The sequence below is a fragment of the Rhinolophus hipposideros genome (assembly GCF_964194185.1).
Source record: "Rhinolophus hipposideros genome assembly, chromosome: 24".
Taxonomy (NCBI): Eukaryota; Metazoa; Chordata; class Mammalia; order Chiroptera; family Rhinolophidae; genus Rhinolophus; species Rhinolophus hipposideros.
This window is the reverse complement of record NC_138070.1, coordinates 9744241-9766250: the sequence shown is the minus strand read 5'-3', so window position 1 is coordinate 9766250 and position 22010 is coordinate 9744241. Positions and strand designations below refer to the sequence as shown.

At 39.0% G+C, this 22010-nt stretch overlaps 1 protein-coding gene across 2 annotated transcripts in view; it reads left to right on the top strand.

Annotated features, from left to right (window-relative positions):
- Positions 1-21523, top strand: part of MED13L (mediator complex subunit 13L) — a 274693-nt gene extending 253170 nt beyond the window's left edge. For both annotated transcript variants that reach the window (XM_081037745.1, XM_081037744.1), the window contains exons 22-31: positions 447-666; positions 1903-2091; positions 6052-6275; positions 6461-6603; positions 9525-9683; positions 11015-11191; positions 12411-12565; positions 15273-15434; positions 17498-17610; positions 18679-21523. In XM_081037745.1, the coding sequence (XP_080893871.1) occupies positions 447-666; positions 1903-2091; positions 6052-6275; positions 6461-6603; positions 9525-9683; positions 11015-11191; positions 12411-12565; positions 15273-15434; positions 17498-17610; positions 18679-18811 (1675 nt within the window). In that variant the 3' untranslated portion in view covers positions 18812-21523. The remainder of the gene's footprint in view (positions 1-446; positions 667-1902; positions 2092-6051; positions 6276-6460; positions 6604-9524; positions 9684-11014; positions 11192-12410; positions 12566-15272; positions 15435-17497; positions 17611-18678) is intronic.
- The last annotated feature ends 487 nt before the right edge of the window (positions 21524-22010 follow it).

Genomic DNA, 22010 nt, shown 5'->3' with positions numbered 1-22010 from the left:
TAACAGCTGTCAGTCAGTAGCTTCCGTGTGAAGAAATCTGAGACTTCTTAAAACCTCTTATAAGCTTAACTTACTCTTAAACGTATTAGTGTAATAGTAAGCTACTACTAATAATACTAATGCTACTGTTATTATTACATGAATATACTATGTGGATATTAGTTAGCTACTACTGTTAACATAATAATATGGTAAAACGTCTTTGTAGACTATAGCCCTAGGGACAAAGGGGATTTGGAAAAGAGAGTCCCGTTTTAGAGGAGCACACTCTCATTTTACATCTGTCTTGGTGCTAGCTGGCTTGGTTTGCCTTCCTTCTGATAATATGATACATGGCAATGTTACATTGTGACCTTTGTCCAGGGAGTCACTGTGGTTAGAATTGATTTTCGTTTACACAGTTTATGTTTATTTTGTGCATCTCATATAAGTGACTCTCTCTGCAGTGTTACGGAAAGGGAGAGAATAGGAATTCCCACGGAGCCCGACTCCGCAGACAGCCAGGCCTACCCTCCAGCGGTTGTCATTTACATGGTGGACCCCTTCACCTACACTGCAGAGGAAGACTCCACTTCCGGAAACTTTTGGCTGTTGAGTTTGATGCGCTGCTACACAGAGATGCTGGATAACTTACCTGAGCATATGAGAAATTCTTTCATTCTCCAGGTAACTATTTGCAAGTTTAGTTTTTACTCTTGTCGCTGTTGTTTTTATGAAAGTAAATGATTTTACTTTACAAGTTCATGATTTTTAAATATTGGAAGTACATGAAAATACAAAAGAAAAAATATTCATATTTTTTTTGATTCAGCCATCATTACCATTGTGATATATTTCTAACCTTTTTTCTGTATGTTTACACAGTTTTAATATAACTATAGTCTTTTTGTACTTAATATTACTCATAAATACTTTTCCATGTTTTTTGAAATGTCACAAGCAATGTTGTTAATGACTACATATCTTCTACATTTAACCATGCCTATACACAGTTAGACATTTAATTTGCTTCCACTTTTTCACTGTTACAAATAACGCCATAACAAACAGCTTTATGTATAATCTCTTTTTGTCACATTTCAGGTCAATTCTTAAAGTGGATTCTTAGATATAGATACTGATAAATATTGGCAAATTCCTTTCCAAAAAAGTTATGCTTATTTACAGTTCTTTCAGCAGTGAATGAGAACACCCATTTTCACTGCACCCTTGCCAGCTTTACAGTGTAATAATTTTTAAAAATGTTTGTAATTTAATAGGTGAAAAACAATGCCTCGGTTGTTTGGGTTTTGTTTTATTTTAAAGTAAAAGTGAAATTTTCTGTTACTTTAACTAAAGCTATTTTATAGAATTAAAAGATTGAAATTAAAGTTATCAGAATACGTTGTTGATAGTTTTTCATTGTTTTGAAATTTGTCTCAAATGATTAGACAATAATTCCAAAGATGCCGTGCATGTATGTATATATACCAAAAGAATGCATACACATGACTTGTATTCATCTTTTGTTATCAGTATATATTGAGTATTACAGTTTTAATACAGTTTTTTCCTTAAAGTGTGTGTGCATTTTTTGGCACCCTCTGTATATAGTAAAAATGAGACACATGTTAAGAAGAAAGTTTGTAAATTCGGGGGCATCACAACCTTAAATTAAATTGAAAATTTACCCCCACCTTGACCAACAAAACACATCTTTTTAAATTGCTGGTGTACATTCGGAATGTAGGATTTTATGTCACTGGAAGGAATTAAGATTGAATTATATTTATGTTTCTTTAATTTAAAAGCTAAAGTTCCCTGTCCCCCATTCAAGTTAGAATTCATGCCGTTCCATTTTCAAACTTTCTTGTCAGCATAGTAGACCTCAGTGTCTAGTTGTGTTTGTATTTGTGTCTGTAGATTGTGCCTTGCCAGTACATGCTGCAGACAATGAAGGATGAACAAGTTTTCTACATTCAATACTTGAAGTCCATGGCATTTTCAGTGTACTGCCAGTGCAGGCGACCTCTGCCTACACAGACCCACATTAAATCCCTCACAGGATTTGGGCCTGCCGCCAGCATTGAGATGACCCTCAAGAACCCAGAGGTACGTAGTAGCAGGACAGAAATTTGCAAAAAGAGGACTTTTATACTGAAGATGCAAGACAGGGGAGTTGGTTACTTGGTTGCTCTTGTACCTTTCTCTAAGAGTGGCAGGTTTCTTTAATCCTTAAGTTAAAATAGAGGAAATACTTCTCTGAACTTGTAAAACTTTTTGAGAAAAGAGGCAAGCAAACTCTTGCTATTTTTTGATGTAGGACCCTAAGGCAACAATATACTTAACCACTTTTACTTATCAGTGTTCGACTTTCTGACATTTATTTTGTTCTTTGTTTTTTGGAGCTGATCTGTGTCTTAAATCACCAACTCCCTACTCTCCCCAGTTCTTTTCTCTCGGTGCAGCAGTTGTGTGTTCATTCTGCAAGGGCCCCTCATTTTCTGATGCATGTTCTTACAAGAGTTGCTTTCTCCTCCTCTTGTCTCAGGGCTTGTGTATGTAAGTGAATGCGTTTTCTCTCCATCTTCTTAAACCTGTTTCCCACAGTTATGCATCTCAAGGGAAAGTTTAAAATGCCAGAGCCAAATGCATTTTAAACAAAAGTTGTACACTTCTTTTGTTTTACTAATCACCTTATCCTGAAAACAGACATACAGGACAATGTTAGAAGGTTCAAAGCCTTTCTTTAAAAATCAGTTCCCACAACTTTCTTGAATGGAAGATTACCCATTAATAAAAGCCAGGAAATAATACTTCATAAGAGAACTTAAAAGCACCAAAAACTGCTGAGTTTAGTGGGTTATGTAAGTTTTTCTGGAAAACTCTATAAAAATGTAAAATGCTTACCTCTCCTGTAAGTAAAAGCCTAGAAGTGAAAAAATGACGCAACTATGGATATTACTGCATTTGTTGTAACTTGGTTCAGGTCAGCCTGGTCCCCGGAGGGGAAGCCACGTAACTGACAACCTACCTTCATTTGGGCTTATTATAAAATTTCTGTCTTTGGCAGTTTTAGGTTAATTTATTTTTTTGGGTTTGTATTTTTCACTTTTGTGAGCAGTTTATTTATTAGCTTTTTCTAGAATTAAAATAAATTTGTTTCTACTTGTTTGTTTTATCTCCAGAAATTATGAGTTATTGCCTATAAACTTGGAATGTTTTAGTTTTTTACTTCTTGTGGTTATTCTGCAGTTCAGATCCAGTCATTTCTTATGCTTTGGTAAGAAGTTATCACAATTTCAAATGGTAACTGATAATCTTCTGCATTTTCATAGAGGACAGTAAGGCTGACTACTTACTATTAAGATACACCAAGGCATTATGTAACCTTTTAAAAGATTATAACACTGGCAGAACACCATCGGGAGATCAGGAGATAAAGTGAGGCTTAGATTAAATATAAATGGCAAAAATATGCTTCTTGTCCCTTTTGCTTTGGAACAGGAAGAGGGGAAATCCTTTGACTTTATTGAAAACAAAATAATCAAATGTTACAAATATTTCCTGAGGTTTATAAATTGTTACTTGCATGAATGTAATGCATGGCTGCTAAATGCTGCCTCTTCCTCCATCTGCAGCTAGAATATCACACTGCGATTCAGTCTATGTAGCTGAGCATTGTCATGCGCCAGGTACCGTATTAGGTGATGGGGACGCAGTGTGAACCCCACTGCTCAGCCCTTGCTTCTAGGAATTCTAATTCTCTACAGTGGTACATTTCCCCTGTAAGAATTTACAGTATCATGGAAAATTTAGAAGAAATCCTATTACTAGTATCACTTTTTATTTTTCATAGAATATCTAGCATCTCAAAAATAGGGTTTGGGAATAATGTTTTAACCTAGTGTTTTATCACAGGCTATCTATTGCATCTAAAATATTTGACATTTAACCTTTTGTTTCACACAAAACTTTTTAGGCAACCTCAACTGGATTCTTTTAAAAAAAAAAAGATTTATTGAGACATAATTCACATATCATAAAATTTATTCTTTTAAAAAATTGTATGGTTCGATGGTTTTTAGTTTATTCACAGAGTTGTACAGCTATCACTGCTATCTAACTTCAGAACATTTAATCAATCCAGAAAGAAACTTTATACCTGTTAGCAATCACTCATTTTCCCCTTCTCGCAGCTCCTGGCAACCACTAATCTACTTCCTGCCTCTCTGGGGTTGCCTGCTCTGGAGCGTTTATATAATCATACAATGTGTGATCTTTCGTATCTGGCTTTTTTCATTTAGCATAATATGTTTGGGGTTCATCAGCATCATAGCAGGTGTCAGGACTTCATTTCTCTTTTATGGCTAAATAATGTTCCATTATTATGGTATATGAATGTACCACATTTTTGTTCATTTATTAGTGGGTGGACATTTGGATTTTTCCATGTTTTGGCTGTTGTGAATAATACTGCTATGAACATTTGTGTCCATGGTTTTGTATGGACTTGTGTTTTCAGATCTCTTGGTGAATACCTACGAGTAGAATTTCTGGGCTGTGCAGAATGAATGGATCGTTGATACTGTTAGCTCTGAATCTTGGGGCAAGTGGTTGAATATCTCTAGGATCCCTTGTATTTTGGATCCCCAAAATGAAGGAATTGGATTAAATTATTTCCAAGGTTTCTTTTAGCTCTAAAATATTCTGATTCCATAATTATTATTTCTTTTGCTACATATTATTCTTTTGCTACATATTATTTCTTTTGCTACAGTGCAGGGGTCAGCATCGGTGACGTGGGGCGGCACCCGGCCTGTAGCCTGTAGTTGTCGGACCAACTAGAGAAGAATGATGATTACATTTTTAAAAAGAGAAGATTATGTGACAGAGACTCATAAAGCCTAAAATATTTATTATCTGGTCTTTTATAGATGTTTGCTGAGCCCTGCTGTAGTTTATTAAATATTAAAATATGTATAATAGCTGTAAGCAAAGGCGACAATTAAATTTTGTCACAGTTTATTTAAAACACTTGTCTTCGGTAACAGTTAATGTTTTGATTTCTTATGTGACACACACTAAAGTATAATATACAAACTGAAAAGTCCTCTATCATAAATCTACTGCTTGATGAATTTTCACTAAGTAAAAATATTATGTAACAAGCACAAGAAACAACACATAACAAGCATCCAGAAACCTCTCCCTCCCAGTCCCTTCTGGTTGCTCCAGGGGAATCGCTATTCTGACTTATAACAACATAGTTTTGCCTGTTTTTTTACTTTTATATACATTGAATCATATAATTTGTAATCTTTTGAGTCTGGCTTCTTTTACCCATTGTAGAGATTCATCCATTTTGTTGCTTGTAGTGGTAGTTTTTTCATTCTCTTTGCTGTTTAATATTCTGGTTGTGCAACTATATCACAGTGTGTCATCCATCTTTCTTGGTGGGTTTTCAGATTCCTTCTGTGTAGAGCTAATATGATGAATGCCACTGTATACATTATTCTCCTTGTCCTTTGGTAAACATATACTATATGTGTTTCATTGGGTCATAGGGTTTGTGTTTGTTCAGCGATAGCAGATGTCATCAAATACTTTTCCAAAGGGAGTGTATCACCAGCATTGTACGAAAGTTCTGGTTGCTCCACATTCTCATCAGTACTGGTGTTTTCTGTCTATTTTAGACATTCTGGTGGGTGTGTAGTGGTTTCTCATAGTGGTTTTAATTTCCACTTTTCTAATGACTAATGAAGTTGGGCCAATTTACTTTCTAAAACAGTAATTTCTGTTAATAAGGAAATACTGGGTTGATTTAGCTTATATCATTTAAATAATATTTTTGTTATTTGTGTTATCATTGCTGTATGTAGATATAGCTATAGATGGATGTGTGTATAGATACAGATACAAATGTAGATATAGATAAATACAGATATAGTGTGCTGGCCGGGGGCAATCTATTGTCATTATTCCGTGTTGGGTTCACTCAGTGCTGTTCTGGGCTTTGTTGCAAGCATTAATACTGATTTGTGTTGATACTGATTTTGATTTTGATTTCAGCGGCCCAGCCCAATCCAGCTTTACTCCCCTCCTTTTATATTGGCCCCAATCAAAGACAAGCAGACAGAGCTGGGCGAGACGTTTGGCGAGGCGAGCCAGAAGTACAATGTGCTCTTCGTGGGCTACTGTCTGTCTCATGACCAGCGCTGGCTTTTGGCGTCCTGCACGGATCTCCACGGGGAGTTGCTGGAAACCTGTATTGTAAATATTGCTCTACCAAACAGGTGAGGAGCCCCAGCGTTACGGTGGAACTATGTCAATACTGTGCCTTTCCTTAGATAGGAGTCTTTCTAAGTTCCCTGCCTAAATACAGTGGGTACTGTGTGGGTGGTGTCTGGGGTTTCTCGGTTTGTCTAAGCCATACCTTGGATTCATTCGGGGACCTCTTCCCCATTCCTTTCCTTTTCAGATCACGGAGGAGTAAAGTATCTGCACGTAAAATTGGACTGCAGAAGCTGTGGGAATGGTGCATAGGTATTGTCCAAATGACATCTCTGCCCTGGAGAGTCGTAATCGGGCGACTTGGGCGTCTTGGCCACGGGGAGCTTAAAGGTGAGAATTCCTGGAGCAAATAGCCAGAAACACAGGACAGGGACTGAGCTAATGTCATTCACTGAACTGAGGGAGAAAATTGTACAGTTGACAGTATGAATAAAGAAGATAATATTTTCTCATTCTTTTAAATATACAGGAAACCAGTGGTTTTTAAACTTTTTGTTAGCAGCAAAAGCATTTATTTACCCAATGAAAATTTTCAATAGTGAACCCCAGTGTGTAGAATAAAGAATATTCTGTTAATATAAAAGTGATACTCAGTGAATTAGATTTTTCTAAGGTTTATTTATATATTGGGTCAGAGAGAAGAAGAAATCAGTTTTACCATGAAAATTTTATGTCAGAGATTATCAATGATAGTAGAAGCCATAAGAACAGCCTTCAGTGTCTTTCATGCTTTTGTTTATTTTTTGGTGGTGATGGTGGTGAGTTTTGTATTTCTTGATTATGCTTTGATGGCACAATAGCAAGGGATCCTGATTTACAAGAACAGGTAGTTGCAAATTGGAATAGTCTTTATTCACATTGCCACTGGGATATTCTTCAGTCTGGAAGCTTAAGGGAGCAAACTGTTTTAAGTTGCCTCCCCAGATATATCTATTTACCAACTGCTTATATTCCTTTTCATAAATACAGCAGTCACAAAGCACCAAAGGAAACCAACATAACACAGCTGACCACCAGCTGCTGCCCCGCCTACCATTCAGCCCAGCTCATTTACTGTCCCAGTGTAGCTAGTTTTACATGAGCAATAGATTATTTTTTAATAGCCTAGATTATTTTTAAAGCCTTATTAATCAAACATTTATAAAAAGTTCAATATATGCATATAGATGGGAGAAATTGTTTTCTCAGGTCTGCACAACAGCAAAATATATGTCACAAATGAGCTTGGTGATTTTGTGCATACAAGTATATTAGAGCAGAGTCAGCAAACTTCCTTTGTAAAGGGCCAGATAGTAAATATTTTCAACTTTGCAAGCTAGCTAGTCACTATTAGAACTACTCAGTTCTGCCCTTATAACTTCAAAGCAGCCATGGACAATACCTCAGTGAATGGGTGTGACTGTGTTCTAATAAAACTTTATTTACAAACACAGGTGACAGGCAGCAATTGGCCTGCAGACCATAGTTTGCTGACCCTTGCATTTAGCGTGCACATATTATTTCTTTACATGAAATTTATATCAGGTATATGTAGAACCCCTGAAATAAAATCTTTGGTACAGATATAACTTGCATTGTAGCAAGTGCCTGAATGAGTTAATTATTAGAGTTTAACAGCAGTTTATACAAGTATTACATAATATGTGTTAAACAAGTTCTCTTAGGAATCTATTGTACACAAACTTTTTCTAGTAATAAATTATATTGTAGACCAATAGAAAATATTACCCTTTTCATTTTTTAAAAGTATATCACACTTATAATGAATCTTACATCAGTAGCCTGGAGGTCTAATACATTGGGGGATTCATCATTTCATTTCTTTCCAAATTCATATCTTCTCTCTTAGTATGCCTTTTCATCAATCTTATTTCTTAAAGGTTTTGAGCTATTCTTAACCCTGGGGAAAAGTTAGAATATAATAGAGAAAGAGACGAGGGGATAAAACCATAGTTTAGTAGTCTAGTCACTTGGTGTTTTGGAAAATTATTAAGACCATCACCTTTCCTTATTTTTTAGAAGGAGCACACTTCTTATCTCTTAGAGGAAAAGAGTTGTGTGACTGAGGACTCTGTCAAAAGATTGGGAGAAAATGTACTTTCAAGGATTGAAAATGTAAAGAGCCTAGTGTACAGGGAATCAGTTTACCAATGTCCTGTTCTTTCCTTTGGGGAGCTGAGGTCTGCACACCCTGCGTTTCTGTGGGACAGTACCAGATAGGAGCCCAGAGGTTTCAGAGTCAGCTTTGTGAATTTCTGCTCTTCATCACCAGAGTGTCTGTGATAAAAATACTCAGATCTCCTTTTCCTTCTTATTTAGTTTTAAATTCAGAACTCACATCTGTTTGATTTTTCTGTTTTTTTTTAATATATTCTTCGTGTTTCTGCCCACTTTTATTTCAGCCACTTCAATTCGAAGTTCATTAGGAATATGAAATATGAAAAAACTTTTCCTTTCACCTGCTCTTTAAGGGCTGAGAACATGTGTGAAAAACCTACATAGAGGTAGAGAAGGAAGCCTCCAGTGCAGGGGCATCTCATTAGTGTAGTGGGATGTGGCAGAACAGCAGCTGCTCCGGCCACAAAGTGACACGCCTCCTATGTGTCGGGGAGGTGACGAGAGGACCGAGTACTTTCCGCTTCCCAGAGTACATACCCCTCAGCAGCATCCTGAGCGTATACGGGGCCTTTGTTTAGAGGCAAGAAACAGGTATTAGAAAGATAATTTGTGCCGACTTTTTAATCTGCCTGATTAATGTGGCGTCATTGGAAGCACTTTACTGTCACCCATTGTTATAAGCATCTTAGAGTGTTCTGAGAATGATGCCCCTTTGTTTCTGCTACTGCTTCCCTTCCTGGAAACAGCCAACCTACAACAGTAAACAACACTCAGGTTTACTCCGAACTGTGCTTTCTTCTAAAGAAAAGTGCCCATAGGGGCTGTGAAAGAACCAGACCCAGAGGAGGAGGAGAAAGGGTGAAACAGACTGTGGCGGCATCATCAAAAATCATCTCAAGTGCCTAAACCTGCCTGGGTCTGTGTGGACTCTCCCAGGTCATTTCAGACGTGCCTTTAGTCTACACATAGTAGGCCTTTGTTTCTTTGAAGTGTAATAGAGGTCAGGTAGCAACGAGGGTACCTGTGTCAAGCCACATTCCCTTTAGGGTCCAATCCTGGAAATTCACTTACTAGGCCAAATGCTCAAATGGGAATTTCTAAAGACTGTGTATGACTGTGATATTTGATTTCAGATTGGAGTATCCTCCTTGGAGAATGTTCACTCCAGACAATCAGCAAACGGCTCAAGGACGTGTGCCGAATGTGTGGGATCTCTGCCGCAGACTCTCCTTCTATCCTTAGTGCCTGCCTGGTTGCCATGGAGCCCCAGGGGTCCTTCGTAGTGATGCCAGGTAAATCTCTTCTGGCCAGTTCCCTTTACCCCAGTGCAGCCCATTCAGACAAGTCCACAGACAAGTGTAGGATATATCATGATTTTATTATCGTAAGAGAAGATTGTACTTAGGGCTCAAAAATGGAAGAGGCCATTTGTTCTCTTCCAAGGGGAGTGGTTTGAGATTTTTTTTATCTTTGTTGACCATAGCTTGGGAGAGAGCCTACATCCTGGATATGGCTGAGAGCTCTTAGAGTCATGGCTAATTACTGTTGCCTGACCTCAACTTCTAAGTGTATGAAGATCACCTCCAAAAATGACCAGAGAGGACACTAGCATGATACATATTTGAGGAGCCTTTTGAAGACAGGTATTTGACAGAATCTCCTAGCAGCCTCGCAAGAGGACATTTGGAGGCTCTCTTCTGGTTGAGGAGGAACGGCGAGGCCAGTAGGGCTGAAGCATTTGCACAGTGCCTGGCCACGGTAAATTCTTAGTCATGCCAGGATGTACACAGCCAGAACTATGTGGCCACTGATTTTTTAAAACTCAGCAAATGAGCTATTTTATAACTTCATAACTAAGCAGTTGTATACTTTTTAAACCTGTTTTTACCACCCAGATATTTCTTTGACCAAATGGGAGACCCTGTCCACCCGCTCCCGGTAAAAAGTAAATAGTGTTGTAAAAAGTAAATAGTGTTGTGATGTGAGGATGGGGTTGCTTGTCATCAGTCCAGTGACAGACAGATATCCTGGATTGACCCGCTCTCTAGACCTGAGGAGAATTGTCGCCTGCACCACTCGGGCAAATTCCACAGCTTTGTGCTTGTCCTCATCATGAAACGGGGATCATTGTCCCTGGCCCGAGGTGGCTGCGACGCTGAATGAGGTGACGTGGCTAAACGAGGTAGCACAGGATCCGGGGTGTCGTAAGCAGTCGGTAAAGGGCAGTTCTAACAGCTCTTCATTGAAGGCCCCATTTCTATAGAATTGTATCACTTAGGAGAATGGTACTTTTATATTGTGACCAACCACAGTAGGAAGGGAAGTGTGAGATTTAGTTTTAGAAACATTTCTTGTATAAGTAATTAAAACATATTTGGTAGCCTCAATCCAATTTTATCTTAACCTTTCCAGTGTGAAATGAGGCTTGGGTTATCATAGCTATATGCTCTGAGTCAGTTTCTTGAAGATATTTAAATAGTCGGGCTCAGCTGTAAATGTATAGTCATCATGGCAGTTGTGTCAGACTCATATCACTGCAGCTCAGGTCCTCTGAAAAATTTTATTTCTGGAGTCGTTCACTGCTGCGCAAAAGGAATTGATTGATACAATTATTTTTTTAAAGATGCTGTCACAATGGGCTCTGTTTTTGGCCGAAGTACTGCGTTAAACATGCAGTCGTCTCAGCTCAACACCCCGCAAGATGCTTCCTGTACACACATCCTGGTGTTCCCAACGTCGTCAACCATCCAGGTGGCCCCAGCCAACTACCCCAATGAAGATGGGTTTAGCCCCAACAATGGTGAGTGGCTGACCACACATGCATAGAGCTCGGCATCTTCAGGGAGATACAGAGCTTGCACATGGGGTCACTGGGCTGTAATAAACTGCACATGAAATATGAAGATGGGCTTGAAGGTTGAGAATCTTGTCAGTGTTGAAGATTTAATTTGTCTGCACTGTTACCAAGAACAAATAAATATTTTCCTCTCTTGGGTAATTAACCTTCTCCTGTTTTTCATTAAAGGCAAAAAAGTAGTATCTGCTTGGTAGTGTCTTGTACATCGGTGTCAGTCTTTTAATAAGTATTTCTTGATCTGATTTGTAATGTGTGAGGACTGCTTGCAGTGCAAAGATGGCACCTTCCTTCAGCTAATCATTGGGAATGCAATTTGTTCTATAACAACTTTTTATTTGGTTATTCTTAATAGATTTTTTCCCCTTAGCATTTGCTAAGAAATGGTTCTTTATAAAATGTGAACACTCGTGTTATGCAGTGATTTGCATTGCTTTTTAAAGAATTTTCAACAGCTACCAGCATTTACTCCTGTCACGTGGGGGGGCTAAAAATATACCATACTGTATGTACAGATATATGCCACATATAATATGATCACAGTGCAATAACAAACCAGAGAAAAAGAATCCCAGCACAAATGTTCATGGTGATTGGGTTACGGGTGATGGTTTTCCCCTTCTGTACTTTTCTTTCCAAATTTTCTGCTGTGCATATACCTTACTTTTATAATCTGAAAGAGGATTTCTTAATGAAAACATGGTGCTTTGATCTGCTTGTGGAACAGGCTTCCAGTTTCAGGGCGAGTTCACACCTATTAACATGCATTAATTCAGCCTCCAGTATTTTAGATGCTAATTGGCTGCATAGATGGAGTCTGCTGTTTTCTTGGATGGTATCAATTTTAACTTTGTTTAATAATTAAGTTGCTTCTTTAACTGTTTTGCCATCTTTTTATGTGCCTTTGGAGGCTACACAGAATGTGGAGTTTCATTTTATGTTCTTTATTTCTCCATTCTGTGAATACTTCACATTAGGAGATTAGAGTGCAAAAGGAAAGAATAATTTGCAGCACCTTGCATTCAGTATGGATGCATTAGATCATACTAACGTATTAACAGTACCTGCTCATAGCACTCATAGGCCAACAGAACGGTGGATTGGTTAAGCTGGGGATGTGGATTATTTTTTTTTTAATTTTTGTGTTTTTTCCCCTCTCCTCTAGATGACATGTTTGTTGACCTTCCATTCCCAGATGATATGGACAATGATATTGGCATATTAATAACTGGGAACCTCCATTCCTCTCCCAACTCCTCCCCAGTTCCCTCCCCAGGCTCTCCTGGAATCGGCGTGGGCTCTCACTTCCAGCATAGTCGGGTAAGATGGTTTGAAGTAGGTTGTTTAAAACAGTCTCAGCCGTCAGGAAAATAGTCCTCTAGAAATATGATCATCTTTTTGCTACATGCACCTTCCTTCTCCATGGTCTTGTTCCCTGGTACAAGAGAAAGAAGTATGGGAAAGTGACTCTAGTTGTTCTGGTTTGAATAAAAGGCAGGAATTTGAAAGAAATGTATTATTATTCCTGATGAACATGTTTTATCGGAGGAATAGTCCTATTATATTATAGTTGCAAGGGTTTTGTGCAGTTACTGTTTTCTTAGCAATAATTCATTGTGGTTGTGCAATGCTGCTTCCCAGAGATTTTTTTAATTTTTGCCAAAACAGTGGTTTTACAGAGGCTAGTTCAACAACCCTGCTTATTTAACAAGCAAAGTACTTGTGTTAATTGAAGACCACAGTGTTTCAGGTTAATTATTCTGAAAGGAGCCCGCCTGTCCCGTTTCATGTTCATGTCACCGTGCCTTTATTTATGCAGCCCCATCTTCTCTGTACTCAGCCTACAGGAATGGCAGGAACCCACAGGAGGCTGACTTTGGAGAAAGGTTCAGGTTGATGCCAGAGGATTAAGGAAAAAGCCAGAGCTTACAACTAGTTTCATCTTTAAATATCCTAGGGATATTGGAGGTGGATCAACAGAAGATTGGAGAGTTAAAGGGTCTGGCATAACTCGCGTTAACTTTGTTTAAAAGCTAGATGATTCATGCCTTATCACTATATTGTACTTTTTATTTAACATGTTAAGAGACAGGGGTTATGACACAGTAAAATCGCTAATGTCTAATGTATTGAACTGGACAAGTCCAAGCAGCCCTGCTCATCCTCAGTCAAGCACCACAATGCCCTTTGAGGACTTAGGTTTCTGGCAGGTGGAACTTTTCTTGCCAACCCTGAGTTCATTGAAGGACAATCAAGAGAAAGAAGCTTTAAAATTGTAGTCACTGAGCAGATGAAACCAGGGAAGCGCAGCTCCGTGGACGGCCTTCACCTTCTCGGAGGAGGAGATTTTAAATGTCTTTATTTCCTCCACAATTATTTGTCAGTTAATGACAATTTATTCGTTAATTGGAGATTGTTGTGATAGGAACCAGCAACACAAATTTTACATTGAGTAGTTTTAATTTTGTATTAATGTGAATTCTAGAGGCAAATAGCGTAGCAGCTAAGAATGCATGACAGGGAGTTTGATAAATATAGCTCTGAATTGCAGCGCACGGCTTACCAGCTTTGTGACCTTGGGCAAGCTTCCATCGCCTCTCTTAGCCTCAGTTACCTTATCTGTGAAATGGAAATAATAGCAACTCCCCTCCCAGTACTGTTGTAATTTAGTTTATCCATTAACAAAGACTTGGTCATTTACATGTAATGTTTTATAAGAAACAGAGATGCCACATTTTCTCCCTTTGTTGGAGCCTCAAGCCCTAAAGGCTTTAATTGAATGTCACAGTTTAAACAGCACTGTTTTGAAGCTCATCAGGTGGCCTTTTTCAATCCTGAGCACCTGTAGCCAACCAGGTGACCCCCGAGAGGTTTATAGCATTTCTTCTTTCTGAACCATTAAACTCTCTTTGATATCCATTTAAGGCATTACAACAGGGGAAAGAATTTTTGAAGGTTGCAGTAAGTTTTTATTTTTCAACCAACTCAGAACTAATACAACTTGGTATAGTAGTTGAGGATTATTTTTTCCTTGAAACAGAATACTTTTGAAAATAAATGGTTTACTTATTATTACTTGCACGAAAGCTGTCTTTTCAACTCTGAAAGCGAGCTAAAAGAACCAAAGATGAGGCAAATGTCAGTTTCAGAAACACAAGTAGGCCTCTTATTTAGGGGGTTGCTGTAAATGGAAACAAGGCTTCCTGAGGAGCAGGCCTCCCACTGCAGGTCGGTCAGTGGTACCGTTGCCCTACCAGTACTGGTGAGGGGCTGCGTTTCCTGATCCGTGTCGTTGACAGCAGACTGTCAGCTGCGCTTGTATAGTTTTGGTTGGTTGCTGGATGGAAAGAGCAAACAACTGTCGTGGTACCTTCAGCTGTCCGAGATTCCACTCTTTTCATTTTTAGTTTGATCCCTAATAATGCCACGGAACAGAGTTTACATTCTGCAGAAAAGGAACAAAAAAGAAAATAAACGTGTATGTGTATTGAATTGACTAATGTCGTTAGGTTGGCTGTTTACCGTCTGCCCGAGCCCTAGTTTTCGTCAGCTCTCTGCGCAGCAGAGGCAGTGCCGCCCTTGTTGACCTTTCTTGGTTACCTGGCATTTTTCTGTGAGATGCTGCCAGAAAGGGGATTCTTCACTACAGTGTGTAGGGTGAATTGATAAAAAGTTGGTGAAGGGGGCCAAAAACGACAAACTTCCAGTTACGAAATAAATAAGTCATAGGATGTAATGTACACCATGGTGATTATAGTTAATAAAACTGTATTATATATTTGAAAGTTACTGAGTGAGTGGATCTTAAAAGTTCTCATTACAAGAAAAATAAATGGTAACTATTTGTGGTGATGGACGTTAACTAGACTTACTGTGGTGATCACTTTGCAGCGTATGCAAATATTGAATCATTATGTTGTACACCTGAAACTGCTGTGATGTTACATGTCAGTGATAACTCAGCTGTTTTCTTAAAAGGTTTTATTTAGTGGTAAATGTTGATCATGCTTTTGGGACTGTTTTTTAGAGCCAGGGCGAGCGTCTTCTTTCTAGAGAAGCACCTGAGGAGCTGAAACAACAGCCTCTGGCCCTGGGGTATTTTGTATCGACCGCCAAAGCTGAGAATCTCCCGCAGTGGTTTTGGTCATCGTGTCCCCAGGCTCAGAACCAGTGCCCCCTCTTCCTAAAGGTTGGTTTGGTATCACATTTGAAATTTCGGGGGATGAATTGACTTATGCTTAAATTCAATTTTGGTTAGAAGTTTGTCTTAGTCACCACAGTCTGTTTCCTGTTTCTCTCACATCTACTTATACTCTGAGGATATTTTCATTAGTTATAGGTGGAGAGTAGAATGTAGGAGAGGAACCCAAAACCATGTTGAAAAGAAATGAATGATATTAACCCAAGGAGACTTTGTGGGGCGTGAAGGGTGCGTCTAATCTGTGGTGGACACGTGGTTCTATACGGTGGTCTGCCTCCCAATCCGTCATTGCGTTGCTGTTGGTGCAGTTGAGTGGAGACAGTAGCTTCCTCCCCTGCCACAGGCCATCAGCATTCTTCACTGGAGTAGGGCAGCAGTCCGCTAAAAAATTCCTCATTTATACTTGTTCCTTCTGTATATTTCTTGGAAACTTTTAATCCAGATTAAGAGTTAAATTCAAAAGATCTCCACTTCCAGCTTGGCTAAAAGACACTAGAAAGAAATCCATTTCTCACCCATAGATTGGCAAAAAGCCAAAGGTTTGACAGCATAAGTCTGTGGGGAGAAGCCAGATAGTGCAGCCCGGCACATTTCCCTTGTGACACAGCAATCCCACATCTAGAAATCTATGCAAAAGAAATGGCAAAAACAAAAACTGGCATATGTAAAAGATGAGAAACACCTGAAATGTCCACCAGTAGGGGACTGATTGAAGAAGCTTAGTGTATCCTTTCAGTGGAGTATTAGTCATCCGTAACAAAAGGAGGAATGTTTTTATATAATCATCTGTGGAGTATAGACCATTCGGTAATCTGTAAGGCACAGGAGCACACACCCCTCCCCCCCCTTCACATACACCTGGAAAGTTAAGGCGCACACACACACCTGCACATGCACACAGAAAGTTCCTAATGACTTTAACATATTATTGTGAAATCAAAGACTTTATTTATGGAATCTTTATTTTGAATCAGCATTATCAGTATGAACCTAGATTTATTTATTTTTTTTCTCTCTGAAAATGTATATACTTTTTTTAGTTCTGTCTACTGAAAAGGCTTAGGAGCAGTGACAGCTTAGCAGCAGTAACACTTCTGTTGCCACGATTATGATCAATACCATTGATCATTCCAGAATTCTATGAAGAAGCGACTGATTCCAGGTCTGAAGTAAGAATTAGTCACGCTGAACCTGGGACATCTTGTCAAGCTTAAAAGCAGGGAAATTGCCTAATATTATTAAGAGTCCTATCAAAGGACCCAGTAGCCAACTTGGAGGGGTTTCCATTGCCCAGGGGTGGTACCATTTGGTCAGCAAAATGAACGATAGTAGCAGTAGATCACAATAAATCCTTGGGTTCGTAATTGTGCTGAAAAACAACACATCAGTCAGCTTTGGAAGCTGCTAGAATAGCAAAAACCTAAACACTGGGAAATAAAGGAAGAATCGAGCATTTATATTGCCTCTCCTTTACATACTCTATTTCTTAGTTATTTAATAAATGAAACTGTGCTAAAGCCATTAGGTTAAAAACTGATGGGAAACTTTATGGTGGATGGAGCGTGCTAGTACCTGCTGAACCCAGTGATCAGTTAGATTACTTCAGGAGGGACAGCAGGCTAAGTGTGGTCTGATGCGATGGGATGGGAAGGGAAGGGCGCAGCGCCGCTTATAGAGTATTCCTGCCCCCTGTCCCACCCCCAATAGTCTGAATCTAATTGAATCTCTAGAACTACCAATCACTTTTATGGGAAATCAGGATAGAAGAACACCAGTACACGGACAGTCAGCCCTGTCCAGATGGTGGGGCCTTCTACAGCTTAAGACCTGAAGAGGCGCATTATTTAATCACTTACAGTGCTAGGTTTTTCTTTCAGCTCTAGGCCAGGGACTTACGTGGGATCACATGGGGCTTCCTGAGCAGCTTAAAACGCACAGAATCCTAGAAGCCCTGATTTCTAAGAGCCTCTGCTGCTGGCAGACACGGGCCTGCCTCTCCTCCACCCTGTGGTTCCCTAGACCAGGAAGGTAACTGTCTGTTCTCTCCCCAGGCTTCGCTGCATCACCACATCTCTGTAGCACAGACCGACGAACTTCTCCCTGCCAGGAATTCTCAGCGGGTTCCACATCCACTTGACTCCAAAACCACATCTGATGTTTTAAGGTAGATTCAGACCAAGACAACATAGCAGTACAGCGTGCAATTGCTCTTGTTTCTCCAAAGTGTTTTAATTCAAGTGTGGTATTCGTGGAAGAGATGCTGTCTTGTGGCAGCAGAGCCCTGTCTGCTAAGCCAATGAGAGCCAAGTCCCCCCATACATACGAGGGACAGACATTGTAGCAGACTCGGTTAAATTACACGCGTGTGCTTACAAATGCCCTTGCTTCCTGTTCACAGGTGGCGTCGCATGGTAATGAAAATGGATCACAGTGAGGACTGGGTAGTAGGAAGACAGGGTCTGGAACTTACAGCACTTGGCTTTGGAAACTTTTTTTTAACCTTCTCTGATACAGATTTTATGAATAAAATTAACTAGAACATAATTTCCATAGTTAGAAAATACCTCCCCAAAGTGTATACTAGTTCTGTTGTATTGGAGCAGGCCATAAACACTCTTCTTGTTCCTTGAGAAAATATACAAGCTTTTCCTAATGTTTTCTGACTTAAATGGTTTGGGAATTAGAGCTAAGCAGAAATCTGATCATGATTTTGGCTTCTAGGGCCCTTAAGCAACACTGTTCAATAGAAATATATGAGCCACATTAATTATTATATGAAATATAATAATATGAAATATATGAGCCACATATCTAATTAAAAATTTTCTAGTAGCCACATTAATAATAAAAAGAAGTCAGTGAAGTTAATTTTAGTAGTTAATTGTAATATATCAAAAATAGAATAACATCAAACATTAATAAAAAATTATATGTCAACAGTAATCAATGTGAAAATAGTCATGAGCTCTTTCACATACTTTTTAAATACTAAGTCTTTGAAATCGAGGGCCTGTTTCATGTCTGAATTCACACATGGCCGTGGCTGCCATATTGGACAGTTCGGGTCTAAGGAAGGGGGAATGTGAGCAAAAGAAGGACGGGACAGCACCTGGGGCAAGTTAAGGATTGGCGTGAGGCCTTCCTCGTGCTGGCATCTGGCCTGTGAGAGAGAATGTGCGGCTCACCTCCCCGGGTGGAGCGCATGCGCTGACTGGTGTCTTCTCTCCGGCAGGTTTGTTTTGGAGCAGTACAACGCGCTCTCCTGGCTCACGTGCAATCCGGCCACCCAGGACCGCACCTCCTGCCTTCCTGTCCACTTTGTGGTGCTCACTCAGCTGTACAATGCCATCATGAATATACTTTAATTGGAAAAGCACTTGTTCTCTCTGGCTCAGTTCCTCTCCCTGCAACCTCAGTCCGAGGAGCCCGCTCCAGTCTGCAGACAGCCCACATCCTCTTCTCGAGACCACTCCCCACAGCCCTGCACTGTGGTTCCTTGGCAGCAGGCACATGTCATTTCTGCAGTGTTCATTACCCAAGTGACGCACTGACTCTGCTCCTGGACCTGGAAACTGCCGTAAGCAGGGACTAGCAGCCAGTGTTACGGCGTGGCCCCAAACCACTGGTTCACAGGAAGCTTTTGGTGGTGGTGGCTTTTAAGAGGGCAACAGAAGAGACAGTATCCTTTTGCACAAGAGTCTGTGTTTTCAGTCTCTGTTTAAAAATAAGGGTAGTTTGGCCCTTTGGATGAAATCCTCTAGTTATTGGTATATGGCCTGTGGGTTACCTGAACTCCATCATCTGGGACTTTTTACAAATCAGAACCAGCTCCAGTACATGATTTCTCGGTGGGGTTTTTCTCTCCCTAGTGCTCCCCTCTTGGTTGGTGTGAGTGCTTTGGCTAACTTCATACCTGTGTGTACATACAAAAGGTCTGGAGACATCTTCATTTGTTTATTTATTTTAAGTTGTTTTGTCATACAGTTTTTGTGACTTTATTTTAATTTTTTTTAATTCGTGAGGACCAGGTACAGTAGCTGAAACCGAACTCAGACCCACCATAGGATTCTTTGACTCCATACCTCTGTCCTAGAAACCGGAAAAGAAATGAAACCAAATTGGGGCGATCATGCCGACAAAGTCATATATTCAGAAACCACCCAGCAGTAGGTCTTGCTAAGAACAAACTGGGTAAACATTCTGCCATGTTCCTCATTAACAGTGGCCAGCGTTTCATGAAGGATAACATTTTTATACAGAAGGTAGTCAGTCAAGCTCAACCCAGAGCAATGGAGGCAAGTACCTTCATTAGTTTTATATAGTCACAGTGGAAATATATTTTCTAGTGAATTCTTATTGGAAGCCAGGCCTCTCCTCTCATTAGCTCAAAAGGGACTCATGTACATATTACAATCGAACGTGTTTGCTCATAAAATCAGTTATAAATATGGTGAATTTTTTCTGGACCATAGGAACATTATTTCAAAGAAATATTACAACTTAACCATTAAATTAGTACTTGAAGTTGAGCCTTCTTGGTGGGACGTTTTTTAAAAAAAAAAAAAAAAAAGCCTTTTTAAAGCATTAATGGCTAATTGAAGTATTTTATGACTCCTCATTCCAGGCCCAAGAGGGTTGTCTTTAAGACTCCGTTTCTAACCCTTACGTCGCTGTGCGTTTCTGTCTGAGGGCAGTGGGCATGGGCTGGCCTCCTGTGAGCCGCTCTGATCAGGCTGTTGAGCTCTAGTCATCTGTGGAGAGAATCATGCAAATTGTAAAAGTTCTTCCAAGAGACTACCATATCCTGGTTATTAACAAAAAAAGGAAAAATGTAATAACTGATATGATTTTGTAAAAGTATTTTTCTTGAAATAATCTAACGTTTAAAACATTATATTAAAAAAAGTGGTGTGGTGGGAATGTGAAAGCAGAGAAATAACTTGTAAATGGATAATTTTGTTCTCTGCACCACCAGTTGAAGGGGGGTTGACTTTCGCAATGTATAGGTTAAAAAAATCTGATATATCAAAACCATTTGTATCTAATGTGTACAGTGTAAAATTGACTTTAAAAATATTGCAGTGCTATTTTTTCTTAATCAGAAAGGAAAAATTCTCAAGGCCTTTTGAAGAGCATAAGATGATGAAGATTGTAAACTTGTATAAAATTATCTTGGTGAGAAGACAAATTGTAAAGTAGATATTTGTAATCTTTTACCACTTTGGGGTTGCTTTTTTTCCCAGAATTCATCAGAACTTTGAATTTTTTTTTAAAATGGGCTGTTTTTAATGCAGGGGCTTTTCTTCCCTAGAAACCTAATTCTAAGCAAAAAAAGAAAAAAACACAAAAAACAAAAAACCCCTACAAAAAAATTTTAAAAAAAGGCAGCAAAGGGTAGTTTTCATCTGGTGTCTTTTATTTAAGTTTTTTAAGTTAAGAAAAGCTGGTGACATATTTATACGTTTTTGTGCAAAAATAAATGAATGGCAATAGATTTTAAAAAATCTTATTATGTACTTCTGTGTGAAAAGTCTGTATAATATTTCCCTTAAATATGCATTATTTTACTTGTGAGTTTTTTACTGAATTAATCTGAAATGTACAAGCCCTGGATTTGCTACAGAGTGAGAAGTTATTTTATTTTTTTTTTTATTTTTAATTTTGGAAATTCTGCAGAAATCAGAACTCTTACCATGGTTTGAACTCAAAAGGGGAAATGGGAAGGGGAGAATGGGTGGGATTGTCCAGCATGCTTGTATGTATATTTCAGAACCTTTTTTAAATGTAAAAGCTGTACATTTCTGGGAAGTTCTGAATTTCTTTTGTTTCCTTTTTTCCTTCAAGCATTTTGCAGTGAGCTTCTTTTATATATAGCAAACAATTTGAAAGAATACAAAAATATGTGAAGTTCATTTAAAAAAACTACAGTATAGCGCTGGTACAGTACACTAAAAGACTTTGATAAAAAGAAACAATACTAAAAGGCCTCCATTTTAAATGTCATTCATATATACCTTGTGAATGAGAGCTATATACTTTTACACACTTTTTTAGAGGAATAAATTATTGAATTACTGAAACTTTGAGTGGCTTTTTTCCCCTCCTCTCCTGACTTTGTAATAAAAACGATCTACACCTATGCATTACGGATTGAACAGTCCTTAGCTGTGAGCCAGGCTCTACCTGCCAGAGTAAAATAGACATAGAATTTCCCTCCCCTAATTATCCCAGCCAACAGCGGTTCTAGAAATAGTATTGTCATACTCCAAGGTACAAGAGCATGCCTGGATTAGTTTTAGACACACACACCATTGAATTAGAAGCCCTGGTGTTGAGTTCTTTAACTGTTTTGAGTGGTTCCCATTTAACGGTGTCTCCCAGCTCCAAGACTGTGGTCAGTCCTAGAACAAATTACAAGTCTATAATTCTTCCCTTCTCTTCATAGTCCTGGCAAGTTTCTTTGTGATGTTCCTTAGAAATAAGACATACAGCTCCCTTTGCTGTTTCCCCGATTTTCAGGCTGGCAACAGTTGTCTGCCATCTAAACCACCACCTAATTCTGTA